This window comes from Suricata suricatta, chromosome 2 (assembly GCF_006229205.1).
Source record: "Suricata suricatta isolate VVHF042 chromosome 2, meerkat_22Aug2017_6uvM2_HiC, whole genome shotgun sequence".
Taxonomy (NCBI): Eukaryota; Metazoa; Chordata; class Mammalia; order Carnivora; family Herpestidae; genus Suricata; species Suricata suricatta.
In genome coordinates, this window is record NC_043701.1 from 60,581,947 (window position 1) to 60,596,215 (window position 14,269).

Consider the following 14,269-nt stretch of genomic DNA (forward strand, 5'->3'; position numbering starts at 1 on the left):
TTGTGTGGTTTATTTGGTACATGTTTTATTTGGCAGATCCTAATGAATTCTGACTACAGTCAATGCTTTAAAGTCCCCTGTGCTGAGTTACTAGCCCCAGGAGGAAATGAGCTGTAATATGCTTAGTGGCCACCTTGTCCCAAGTCAGTATGTGCCCCACATACTGCATCTCATTTGTAGAAGGAACCACAGAGCCACCTTGGTCCTTGCTGAGTCACACATCTTTTATTCTTACTATGACCTAAAGGAGAGGGCAGCAGTAAAGCATGTGGCTAAGTGCACAGATTTGGGGGTGAGATACATCTGAGTTCAAGTCCTGACTCTGCCACTTACTAGCTGTGTGATGTTGAGGAAGGTTCTTAACCTTTCTGAGCTTTGATTTTCTTTTCTGTAGAATGAGAGTAAGAAAAAACTACTCATGGGATTTTTCCAAAGACTAAATATGATAACATGTGCCAAGCACTATAGGCTTAATTCATAAAAGCGCTTAATATATAGTCACTATTATGAAAGGGAGTGGTTTCCCTGTATTTTATCAAAATGGTATAAGAAATCTCAAGGTGTGGGGCGTCTGGGTGGCTCAGGCAGTTAATCATCCAACTCTTGGTTTTGGCTCAGGTCATGATTTCACGGTTTATGGGTTCAAGGCCTGCATCGGGCTCCATGCCGTGAGTTAAGAACATGCTTGGGAGCCTCTCTCTCTCTCCCTCTCTCTCTGGCCCTCCTCCACTTGTACTCTCTCTCCGAATAAATAAATAAACTTAAAAAAAAGAAATCTCAGGGTGTGTTGTCTTCTTTTTGGGAAATCTGGGCCTTACATTACTCACAATTGAACTCTCAGGACCACAGTCAGTAATCCAAACATGAGGCCAGCTAGTAAACCGAGGTCCAGCCCCAGAATGATGGACGCTATGCACGTAAACACCCAGATAACCTAGGACAAAACAGAAATGGAAAGAACTTCGTTAATCTGTCAGGTACTGTCAGGTGAGACCCTACCTATAAAAACCAGATCAACTGTCCATGAATAAATTACACTTTTAAAAAATATTCTTACTTCATTCCATGTTTCAATGTAAATAGAAACTGATCTTTCCAATGAAGACCAATTGTCCCGTTTCAATGTGGGGTTTTTTTAATAGTTCATTGTCAAATTCGTTTCCATATAACACCCAGTGCTTCTCCCCACAAGTGCCCCACACCATGACCATCACCCCCTCCCCTCCCCCTTCTTCCATTTTGAACCATGTTAATTTGTTCCCTATTCAAAAATTAAATTTAAAAAACCACATTGAAAATGAACCATGGACTCAATGTGGGTTTTTTAATTTGATTTTTGAATAGGGAACATATTAACATGGTTCAGAATGGAAGTAATATTAACAAGGTGTACAGTGGAAAACCTTGCTTCCAACCCTCTTCCCTCTTGACCCATCCAACCCCCTCACTTGTGTTCACATTTCCATAGGTGTCTGTGTGCATGTACATATGCACACTTTTCACCAGTAGTTTTTGCAAATACAAGCAAAAATGCAAATACAAGCATTATTTTACCACCTTTAAGATTTTATTTGTTTAATTTTTTTAAAATGTCTATTTATTTATTTTGAGAGAAAGAGAACACAAGCAGGGTAGGGGCAGAGAGAAGAGGGAGAGAATACCAAGCAAGCTCAGCACTGTCAATGCAGAGCCCAATGCAGGACTCTATCCCACAGACCATGAGATCAAGACCTGAGCCGAAATCAAGAGTTGGAGGCTCAGGGTGCCTGGGTGGTTCAGTCAGCTAAGTGTCAGACTTCAGTTCAGGTCATGATCTCACAGTCTGTGAGTTCAAGTTCTATGTTGGGCTCTGTGCTGACTGTTCAGAGCCTGGAGCCTGTTTTGGATTCTGTGTCTTCATCTCTCTCTGCCCCTCCCCTGCTCACAATCTGTGTCTCTCTCTCAAAAATAAACATTAAAAAATTTAAAAAAAAAAAGAGTTGGAGGCTCAACCAACTGAGCCACCCAGGTGCCCAGTTAGCTTCTGGTTCTTAGAGTTCCTCAGAACGGTTGTGAAGGTTACTTTGGTCAGAGTTAAACTCAGCAAGAGTTTTGTATTTTGGTTTTGCTTTGTTTTGAGTTTTGTTTGTCCTTCTATATTACATAGTTGGGGGTTGTTTTCATGGATTTATTTGGTCTGGTGTTTAATTTGTTTGTACGGGATTCTTCCTAGATGGAAATAACATCCTCCCAGCGATACAGGACCTTTGCAAAGCTTGGTTCACCTGGCAGGCTTCACAGCTTTGGCTTCCCCATCCGATTTTAATTTCCACTCTGGGAATCCCACAGCACAGGTGAGATTTAGGAGAGAAGGGGACCTGATGGTGCAGCAGGAAGTGCATAAGAACCAAACATTCCAGACAAAAATGGGCAGCCAGTGACTTACAGCATCGATCTTATTCTGTCTCCACAGACGAGGAACGTCACACACCTGCATAAACATCCCTTTCAGGTTGGCAATTACAACAGCTGCCAAGACCGACTGCCAAGAGAGACAGGGAAGGCTGTGTTAGTCAGGGGAAGGGTTTTCCATGTGCCGATTTTCTCTGGTGGCAGGGTGGTGAAGAGAAATTATGCAATCGGGGTGCCGGGAAGCAGGGTTATACCTTCTGCAAGGGTTCCAGCAACTTCCCCAGGGCAACAATGGCGACCATCACAATCCCAGCCGAGACGATGCCGGCAATCTGAAAGACACACCCCCTCCTGTGAACAGGGTTCATCCCTTTCTCTCGTGCCTTCCAGCTTGCTGGATGTGTGTAGGAGAGCCTGGTCGTGGGCGCTCTGGACACCTCCCTGCCTCCCCCCTGTTGCTCAGTACTGTTGAGAGAAATGAGAATTATTTCCTAAAAGTCTATCCAACTGAAGGAAAAACAGGAAATGTATATACAGTAGCTATGACAGGGAAATTAAAGAAAACGTGGAGCCCAAGCCTGCTAAGGGAAAGCCGGCTGGGCCTGGATTTCATCTGGATGTATTACAGACCTATAGCTTTGGTGTCAGTTGGGGAGGCCACACTTGTAAGTATTTGCCATAGCAGAAAACATGGACCTCCCCCTTCCCCCAACAACAGATCACTGAATGTTCTTGGGCAATAAATTCCCAAGGCACACATCTGATTCTTCCGCATTACAGAAGCAGCAGCCATAAAAGCAATCATTCTGATAATGCTTCATACAGACGGCACCCGATGCACAGAGGTCTCAGAGAAAATAAGTGTACCGGCCCTCCTGCAAATTCAATATGCTACAGGAGCATGATGAGAAGTGGGACCACATCCCCTGCCTCCTCCAACAGTTCCCCAACGCAGGCTCAAGAGTTTTGCCCCCCAGCGGCCCAAGAGATGACGGGGCAAATGGCAGGGGTTAAAGGACTTTCAGAAACTTTACCTTCGCTGGCAAAACAAAGCTCTCCTAAGATCCATAAATAGTTAGGAGAGAGGCTGAGGGGGTGGGACTATTCTCTGGTTTGATTAGCTGACCAATGAACTCTCTGCTGAGACAGCGGGCACCTGGCCGAGGTGAAGACCAGAAGCTCTGAAACAAAGGAGAAAAGGAGACAGGGCACCAGAAGCAAAGCCATGAGAGAAGAAGGAACAGGCAAGATTGTACCGGGCGCGAGGGGCTGCCTGGTACCGGAGGTATAAGCTGAAAGAGACAGATAAAGCCAACGTAAATAGGAGATCTGAAAACAGGAAATTTCATAGACACTGTCTTTCCACCTGGCAAACTGATCATTTACATTCCCATGATGGTTACATCAGCCTGAGGCAACATTATGGAAATGACGGGCTATGCACAACCGGACGCTTTGTACATTCAGAGCCCTTGATTAGGCTCTTTGCTGCCTGTTAGCACCACGGCTCCAGAATGCCTGTGCCTTGGTGGCGCTCACTCACCTATCCAAGCGGAGCACCTAATATCCTTTCTTCTTCCCTCCCTTCCTTCCTTTCTTCCATACAATTGCTTAACCAACCTTTGTTGTCTATCATGAGCCACTTACATCTCACCGTGGATGTAGGGCTCTGTGAATCGCTAAAGGAAACGGAGATCTAGAGACAGACACCACAGCCAGGTGCTCAGCTCCTGTCAAGGGGAATGACCACCTACTCACCAAATATATGCAACAATAAGCCATCAATTATGGGGACCAAAATGAATTTGGGTCATACATTAAAATCTGCAAGGGATCCATTACATGTACGTACTCTATCAGGCTGGTTTGTGGGAAAAGCTGCAGATTTTATATCAATGAGAAAATTCAATCACTAGAAAATTAATTATTCTGTTATAAGTGAGAAGGTAATTGGAGCCAAGGGTAGTTTGTAATCAGAATTACTTTTTAGTGAGTCAGCAGGAGTCCGGTGGGGGGAAGAGAAAGAACAGGTTCCAACGTTCAGCTCTTCTACAAGCTGAGGATGTGCTGCAGACAGCTAACCATCACTAACCCTCATCATTCCATTCATTCATTCAGGAAAAATGCCAGGGTGTTTCCTCCATGTCAGGCCCAGTGTATGTATCATAGGCACTACAATGCTTTTCCTATCATGAGGAGTTAATGACGGGAACAGTCAGCGTTTACAGGTATGTGCCAGCACTTTACAAATGTGTGTGTGTGTGTGTGTGTGTGTGTGTGTGTGTGTGTTGTTTAAGTCCTCACAACATCCCTATGAGGTGGATACAATAAATCCTCCCATTTTATAGATGCTGAAAACTGAGGCCCCAACATCAGAGAACACATGGGAAGCCACACGACGTGTGTGTGTGTGCCAGTGTGTGTGCTCATAAGTCCCTGGACTGTAGCCCAGCAATGTAGACTTTTCACCGTGAAGTAAGTATACGTTTCAGTAATTAAATATCAAGCCACGTCTGTGCTCGCTTCGTTCTTCACTACTGACATCCTGGCAGTGTTCGTTCCTAATAGAATACCCGCCAGTGTGTGGCGGCGGGTATCAGCTTACCAGAACACCATTATCCCCTAGCCGTCTGCCAAGGGATCACTTTACATGGGCATTCTTCCTGGGGCGGCCGGCCTGTGCCTCCTCTCTGGCTGCACGGCAACAGCAGAAGAGTGGACCTCACCACCTGGGGACCTGCCCGCACCCGTGTGTGGCCACCGAGTCTGTCAATGCCCTGGCTCCGGTGAAAGCCGCAGGGACCTGCGTGCTGACAGCTGCCTGAACACGGGAAGGGGGAGGGGGAACAGCTCTGGAGTCCCCTCCGGCCTCTTACCCTGGACCGCAGGGCTGAACTGTCTTACCCGCTCCCTCAGAGCCAGAAGTGGTTGCATCCCCAGACCCCTGAAAAAGGAAACTCGATTATCAAAAGCAAAATTCTAGGCGTAGGTGGCTCAGTTTGGCTCAGGTCATGACCTTGTGCTGGCTGAGGTCATGATTTTGAGACTCGTGAGTTCATGCCCCACCTCCGGTTCACTATTGTCAGCACAGAGCCTGCTTCAGATCCTCTGTCGCCCTCTCTTTGCCCCTCCTCCCTCATGTATTCTCTCTCAAATAGAAATAAACACTGAAAAAAACAAAAGGCAAAATTCTGAAAACAAAAATTAAATTTTCTGCCCTAGAAGCCAAGAAACTGGTAGAGGCTCATTCTTCCAAACCTGGCACAGAGATCCATTATAAATGGAAAAGGAGCATCCTGTGTGTCTGGGGGGACAATGCAAGCTCCCCCTGGGCCACCGCAGGTCACTGTTTTCTCAGTCACTCTCTTTTACACTTACGTGTCTCTGCCTTCGTAACACCATGTTTGAAGACCTCGTGGGTTACAGTACTGACTTTGGACTTGCTGTTCTCCCTTACAGCCTCAATGCACTTTTTACTCTTAAATAATAGATCTATGGGGGGCTGGGCCCCCTCCAGGCACAACTGAAACACCATTCCTGAGCCTGCCCCAAGCCCCGTCAGCTTGTTTGGGCCTATCTGGCCCCATGTCCTGCTAGAAAGGAGACTCTCTTGACCTGTCGAAGGCAGGGTTATTCAGAGATGAACTGGGATGCCGGATCTGGGGTCACTTTGTGATGGCAGCAACTTAAACCCAAGATCAGAGCTTCAGGAACACAAACTGCACTCCAGAAGAAATGCCGAAATGTTACAACAACAATACCCTTGGCCAACAAATGTGTTCGGTGGGCCAGAAGGCCTTGGGAGAAACTTCCTGATCCTTGTAAAGGAAATGTAGATAGACACTTCTGATTTTCCTGAAAATATAACACCTCCTAAGTGACATGCTCTCACTAGGCCTTCTTTATCCCCAGATAACAAATTGATGCAAATTAGCACTTGTCACGACCGGTTCCTTGCCAGTTGTTTTTTGTCCCTGGAAAAGCAGGTAAGTGTAGCTCTCGGCCAGCTGAGCAGGGACATGAGGAGATTAATTGGAGAATTTGTGCATTAGGGAGCCATGAACGTGAAGAGGATTTTGGTGAGGAGCTGGATCAAGGAGATGGGTGAGCCCTGGGCGGGATTAGCTGAGGAAGCACGAGCCTACGTGCTCCCAGGCCAATCGCCCTGCTGGGTTCTCCTGCGAGCCTTGCTGAGCACCACCTCCCCGGTCCACCCCTTGCGGGAGACACACCACCAAGCTGCTGTTCCATACCTGTGTCTTTCCGCCCGTGCTCTCCTGGACGGCAGTGCGGGACAGGGCAGTGGTGGCCACAAAACAGGAGAAGAATCCCGAGAAGATGTTGCTGATCCCAAAGGCGATGAATTCCTAAGGCAGAGACCAGGTGGCAGCGATGCTACACTCATAATCTTCGTAAGCCTCTCACCAGGCGTGTAAGGAAGAATAATGAGAAAGCAATCTCCCCAGCCCACCCTGCGTCGTGGCCCCAACTTCATCTTTACCATTAAAGGTGCTTGAAAGGCATTCAGGACTTGGGGGTCCACAGAGCCTAAGAGAGGCCTCATTGCTCTCAATCATTGGTAAGGAATAGTTACTGGTTAAAGTGCTGACTTCCCTTCCCGGTGGGTGGTGTATCTGTAGGGCACTGATCTGTTCTCACATAAAGCATTTCTTCTGTGGTTGGATGTTTGCTGGGAAGTGTCTTAGGACTAGGACGGCTCTTACACTGCCTCACTGCTAATCATTCAGCTGCTCTGACTGCTGTGCTGTGTTTTAAAAACAAACCATGTTTAAGGATGTGGAAGCATTCTAAAATCGGCTTTCTTCCCAATGAATGTAGCATAGGCCTACAGAAATGGTTCTGTGTGGGGGTGCCTGGTTAAGCATCTGACATTGGCTCAGGTCATGATCTCCTAGTTTGTGAGTTCGAGCCCTGCGTTGGGCTCTGTGCTGACAGCTCAGAGCCTGGAGCTTGCTTCAGATTCTGTGTCTCCCCCTCTCTCTGCCCCTCCCATGCTTATGCTCTGTTTCTCTCTGTCTCTCACTAATAAATAAACTTTTTTAAAAAATGGCTCTGTGTGTATTAACCGCAGTGGACCACCTCAATTTAAAGTGGTGACCACTCTCATCGATGGTGTTTGTTGTGTTGTTTTGCCACATCATAGCTGAATAAAATAAAATGTATCAGGAGACCCTGGACTGCGTGAAGAACTCTTATACTGACCTAACATGTTAGCTTTGAATGTTATTTATGACCTGACTAAATTAACTGTTAAAATTCAGGTTACTTCAACTTCATAAAAAGAAAAGAGATACAATATGCATATTTCAAATCAATTTCAAATTGGCATGCTTAAGAGGGAAACCCTAAGTCTATAAGTGCTACTGAGAGGAACTGATCCCTTCTTTAGCAGACAACCGAATCTACCCCACTTATGCTTTTCTCTTGTCTTCAGCCCTACAACAGTGGTTCCGCACACAGGGGCCATACCTGGTTCCCATCGATGGTGTAATCATACTTGATGGCGTATACTTTTCCTACAGACACTGCAATAGCATAGGCCACCACGGCGATGGAAAATGAGGCAGCCAGCATCTCGGAAAACAAGCTCACAGGTGGAAGTACAGGAGGCAAAAACCTAGAGAGTTTTTCAATGAAAACTGCAGTGAAAATTTGACCACAAGTCTATGTTCCTACCTCGCCAAATGCTATATCCGCCCAACCCCAACTCAGACATGAAGGGCTTGATCCTGAGGGCAAAAAGCATGAGACAAATAAGTGGCAGCATTGTTTTTATAATTTTTAATTAGGAATTGGTGCTATCTCACTGGCTGACTTCTTTGACCCCTCGTTGAGAGCTTACAAACGTGCCTCGAAGGTAAGGAGAGCCTACACCTCTACTGCCAGACTCTAATGGGGGGTCCTCAAGTGGCCGCTAGACGGCCCACCAATTTGGCTAAGGTTAGTAAGAATTATGAAGGCGTATTGCACTTAGACGCCCAAGGATCCTGACAAATGAGAAAACAAATTGGCTCTCATTCTTTTGTAAACCAGACAGCGCCAGATATTAGAAACCCTAAAAGAGACCCTTACCAAATTAACCATGGAGACTGGCAGAAATTGGGTAAACTCTCCTTCCCTATGCCCTTTACAGGGTAAGAAATTCCCCTTACACCAAGGAGGGCTATGCCAGGCTTTAGGGGTACAATGGTAACTCAGCTGACCCAGGATTGGGTCAGTTACAAGACAGAGGGGGGGTGGGGCGCCTGAGTGGCTCAGTAGGTTAAGCCTCCGGCTTCGGCTCAGGTCAGATCTCACGTTCAAGCCCCGCATCAGGCTCTGTGCTGACAGCTAGCTCAGAGCCTGGAGCCTGCTTCTGTTTCTGTGTCTCCTTCTCTCTCTGCCCCTCCCCCTCTCATGCTCTGTCTCTCCCTGTATCAAACATAAATAAAAAACATTTTAAAAAAATTAAAAAAAACAAGGCAGAGGGGGAATGTAAGGACACAGGTTTGAGACAATAGAAGGGCACACATTGCCCAAGGCAAGAGGGACCACCCTTGTAATACCCTTAACATTCCTAAGGGCGGGCCTAGAAATAGAAGTTATAGGTAATCAGTTATTGCCTAAGGCTAGTAACACTCTACGTGAGGGTCCTGGGTCCTGGGTCTACTCTGTGATTGGTTAACACTCTAAATGTTGTAATTGGATAAACCTGCTGTCAATAATATTGTGTAATAATAATTGGATCACTGTACCTTTGTCACAATTTCCTGTAACTCCCCCTTCCCAAACTCATAAAAGCCCTGTCCCACCTTTGTTCGGAGCGCTCTTAGCATGGATCCACTGCGCCGGTAAAGTCTGTGAGCCCGAGTTTAGGCCCCCACGAGCCTAAACCCGTAATAAAGCCCTTTGCTTTTGCAAAAAAAAAATAAATAAATAAAGGTGCCTCACACAGACCTCTGACATGAATGAGCCTGTCATTATGGATTCTATCATCTCATACTATCCCATGTCCCAGGCCATTTGACACGTTAGTGTTTCTCCTTACACAATTTTATCTTACAGGTCTTTACATTTAAAAGATAATCTGGCCATAAAATGAGACTTGCCCTATACGAAAAGATGTCATGTCTATTAAGGAGACAATATAAGATGATAAAAGAGCTAAGTAGAAAATCATATCTCGGGGCACCCAGGTGGCTCAGTCAGTTAAGTGTCCAACTCTTGATTTCAGCTCAGGTCATGATCCCAGGGTCATGGGACTGAACCCCACATAGATAGGGCTCTGTGCTGAGCATGGAGCCTGCTTAACATTCTCTTTCTCTCTGTCTCTCTCTCTGTCTCCCTCTTTTAAAAAAAAATTAAAGGGGCATCTGGGTGGCTCAGTCAGTTGAGTATCCAACTTTGGCCCAGGACATAATCTCACAGTTCATTAATTTGAGCCCCACACCAGGCTCTGTGCTGAGAGCTCAGAGCCGGGAGCCTGCTTCTGTCTCCCTCTCTCTCTGACCCTCCCCCATTCATGCTCTGTCTCTCAAAAAATTTTTAAATTAAATTTAAAGATTTAAGATTAAATTTAAATTTAAATATTTGTTTTAATTTAAAACATTGAAAAAAAAGAAAATCCATATCTTAAGAGCCACAATATTTAAAATCTTGAGTCCAAGAGATTAAATGCATGTAGTTATCAGACTGCTCCATGATCACAATGACTAAGACTTCTCAGGGACTGTGAAGGTGACTACTGCTGTTTAACAAACCAGAGCTATTCTACAAACCATGTAAAGAAACAAACCTAAGGTGCCTGGCTGGCTCAATCCATAGAGCATGTGACTCTTAACCTCAGGATCATGAGTTCAAGCCCTACGTTGAGCATAAAAGCCTATTCAAAAGGAAGGCAGGAAGGAACGAAGGAAGGAAAGAAGGAAGAAACAATGAAAGAAACAAAAAAAGAAAGCTATACATTTATAATCATACAGTTGTCCTCAAATATGAGTATTAGGAGAATGACTTCTATGTACCTATATCTTGATGACTATTCATAGAGTATATATCCAGTAGTCCCTAAGACAAAAACCCTTCAAAACAAACAAACAAAACCCACTAAAACAATCTCCCTCACCTACCTCACTTATGCCTGATTTCCTTTAAAAACATTTTTCAATGTTTATTTATTTTTGAAAGAGAGAAAAAGGGGGTTGGGGGAGGGGCAGAGAGAGGGTGACTAAGAATCCGAAGCAGGCTCAAGGCTCTGAGCTGTCAGCACAGAGCTCGATGTGGGCTTGAACCTACCAGCCATGAGATCATTACCTGAGCCACTTAACTGATTGAGCTACCCAGGTGTCCCCTGAGGTCCTTTAATAGGAAACTACATATCCCTGTCTAATTAGAAGGAAGTGCTAAAGGAGAGATGAGATTGTTATAGAAAACCATAGAAATTCAGAGCTAGCTAATATCCTAATATTACTCAAATTAATATCCTAATCTAATATCCTAGAAATTGTTGAATCTACCTCTTTCCTTTTGTTGTTAAGGGATCTGAGGCTCGGAAAAGCGAAGTGACTTGCTCCAGGTCACTGAGTAGGGTCCAGGTATGAATGTTGCTTTCCTATGTAACAAGATCTGTCTGGTTCTCTCCCTCTGTAGTCTTTTTCTCCCTACAGGTGAGGTTACTTCCAGACTCCTTTTCTCCCACATCCCATCCTGACCCACAGGTAGGTTTGGGAATGGATATTATAGGTAGGAAGATGGGATGTTAGAAACCCTGATCCAGCCCTTGAGTGACCCAGCATCACACCTCTGCTTGTGTAGACAGGAGTTTGGACCTGACTTTTTAAAACCAGTCTTCTGACTCCTGAGACCCAACCAACCCTCCTTCAGGTAATTAGGTCTGTTATCCCTAACTTTCCAGTGCTGCAAAGAATTCCATTTTGATTGCAACTTGATGCCCACTGCTGTCTGCCTGGCTACCTACTTTTCCAATTCCAGATCCTTCTACCAGGTCTTTGATTCCCCAAGGTCACAACATGCAGAGACTTGAAACAAAGAACCCAAATGCTGGCTCCATCACTCTGTAAGTAACTCTCTGACTTTGGGCATATCATTAAACTTACCAAATTCCAGTTTCTTTGGATATCTAATGGGGACCACTACTCTTTTCATAGGGTTATTGCAAGGAGTAAAGAATGTACCATATGTGTAAGTAATTAGAACCTACACACATAGTGGGTACTCAGTAAATGTGGAGAGAGCCTACACCTGCCATGCACCTGCCATGCTTTTGTATCACCTCACTGGATCTTAGCAGTGGCAATTTTCTACCCCCAGCCACTCACTTGGGGCCCTGGCTGGACATCTACTGACCTCTTGAGCAGTCTTTCCCCTAGCTCCTGCCCCCTTCAGCTGTTGGTCTGCAGCAAACCCTCCCATGACTGGCCTGATCATGAAATAACATGTAGAAGGGGAGTGAGTATGAAGGATATTTTTCTGAAAAAATAAGGCTGGGGAGTCATGGGTCCCTCAAGGGCCTGAGGACCCATAACAGAAGGTCCAGCATGATAAACATGATTCCAACCCCATATCTTTACTTCAGGTTGGCCCTGCGCATTTAGCAAAAGTATCACCACTCCAACTATTAGGGAAAAGTGGTCATTAGAAGGCAGCAGCCAGGAGAAAACTTCTGTTGATTTTGCTGCTTCCCCTGTCCTGTTCCCCCTGTGCCACATTTTCAAGTACAAGTGCAAAGCACATCACTTAAAAATAGCAGTAATAAAAATGATGGCAAAGAGGACATCTGGCAGTGGCAAGGAGGACACCAGCCACCTGTGTGCTCCGAGACAAGGCAGGAGAAAGAATAGGTATTAAAATGGAGAGGAGAAAGCAGTTCATCATTGGTAGAGGTTAAACAACAACAATTAAAAAAAAATTTTTTTTACATTTATTTAGTTTCGAGAGACAGAGCACAAGTAGGGGAGGGGCAGAGAGAAAATGAGACACAGAATCCAAAGCAGGTTCCAGGCTCTGAGCTGTTAGCACAGAGCCTGATGTGGGGCTCAAACTCACAAACCGTGAGATTATGACCAGAGCTGAAGTCAGATGCTTAACTGACTGAGCCACCCAGGTGCCCTCAGACTGAACGATGCTAACATACAATATTGACCCTCAATAGGGTGAAAGGAGCTGCCAAGAGCAAACTTGCTATACTCTCTTATTGGTGGATTGAAGGCAGGAGGGGATGAAAAGGTGGCCTGCACCATCTTTCCGTTTCCCTTCCTGTCATGGAACCCACTTCCAACACTCTTTTCCCTGCTCTTTTCCCGTCTCTCCATGCCACCCTGTCTTTCTGAGAGCTGTTAATGTCGTTAGGTCTATTTCTCTACTACCAGGCAAAATCGGACAATAATGGCTTGTTTTTAAAGGCATAGGCTTGGGTATTTTGTCCCTTCAAGTATTTCCCGAGATGCTCCTATGGGATAGGTTCTGTGTGGCAAAGACAGAGCGGAACAAGACAACTGGGTTCACTGCCCTCATGGAGGGGCTCGCAGTCCCTGGGGCCAGGTAGGTCAGCCTGGCTGGCCAGTCACACCAGGTGGTCTCTCAGAGGAGTCAACATGACTCAACCCAAGGGTCAAGGAGGCTAGAGATCCACTTCAGGAGGACGATGGTCAGGAAAGCTCTGGACAGGGCCAGAAAGGAGGACTGAGGGCAGCAAAAATGAGTTCCTCAAACCTATTCATGGAATATGGATTTGTGGCACAGGGCATTGTGTCAGGCTTCCTGACAAAAAGGATCCACGAAATATGTCTTACGTAGTTGTTTATAACCACTCAAATCATCCAATGGAATGAAAATGCCATAAGGTCACAAACAACCACATTACACCTTTTATCACAAAATTCCTTCTGGCATCAGGATTCCTTATCAAAATATTTATCATAAGAATCACTTGATGAAGCACCTTTGGAAAGTAAGTTTTTAAAAATTGGGTGGTGGGGAGCACCTGGGTGGCTCAGTTGATTAAGTGTCCAGCTCTTGATTTCAGCTCAGGTCATGATTTCATGGTTTGTAAGTTCGAGCCCTGCACTGAGTTCTGCACTAACAGCACAGAGAGTGCTTCGGATCCTCTGTCCTCCCTTTCTCTGCCCCTTCCCACTCATTCATTTTCTCTCTCACTTTCTCTCAAAATAAATCATAAAAGGAAACTAGTCTATGGCCATACCACCCTGCATGCACCGGATCTCGGCTGATCTTGGAAGCTAAGCGGGGTCGGGACTGGGTAGTACTTGGATGGGAGAAGGGGAAACTAGTACTCATTGCTTATCTAAAAGTAAGGCTGGTCATAATTGCTAGAAGTTGGTGTTTCCAATCTAATAAACCTTTGGGCCTCTTTTTTAATGCCTTATGATAAAATTACAGCAAAGCGTACCTGGTCCATTTAGTGCATCGTCTGAGAGATCTCGTTGGCAGAGCAGAATTAAGCTCGAGTTAAGAACTCAGCAGTTGTCATTGCCCTTTTCTTATAGGACGCCCCGCCCTCTGTCATCTATCTAGATGGTGACGGAAGTGGACAAAGGAACTCAGCTCTTTACTCTTCCAGTTCACTGAACTACCAAACATATAAAACTTCCCTTGAAGATAATGAATTTTATTCACAGCAACAAGTGACCTAATTATTATTTAAGATTGATTAAACTAAATGGTGGAGAATTGAAGCCAGATGTCTCTTTTTCCTTAAGCAGACTGTTCTCAGTGGAATAAACATTACTAACCATGATTCTATTTATATCATATTGTAATTCCACATATGAGTTTAAATCAAGAGTCTGGTGGCAACTGTACATGTCCTGCCATATTTTAAGAAAATGAAGGAAAGGACAGA

At 45.2% G+C, this 14,269-nt stretch overlaps 1 protein-coding gene across 1 annotated transcript in view; it reads right to left on the minus strand.

The window, feature by feature from the left end:
- The window catches only part of SLC26A4 (solute carrier family 26 member 4), a 55,389-nt gene that overhangs the window by 17,406 nt on the left and 23,714 nt on the right, over positions 1-14,269 (minus strand). The window contains exons 9-13 of the mRNA XM_029956737.1: positions 7,882-8,029; positions 6,645-6,758; positions 2,646-2,723; positions 2,426-2,521; positions 828-934 (exon numbers count right to left, since the gene is read on the minus strand). Of these exons, the coding sequence (XP_029812597.1) occupies positions 828-934; positions 2,426-2,521; positions 2,646-2,723; positions 6,645-6,758; positions 7,882-8,029 (543 nt within the window). The remainder of the gene's footprint in view (positions 1-827; positions 935-2,425; positions 2,522-2,645; positions 2,724-6,644; positions 6,759-7,881; positions 8,030-14,269) is intronic.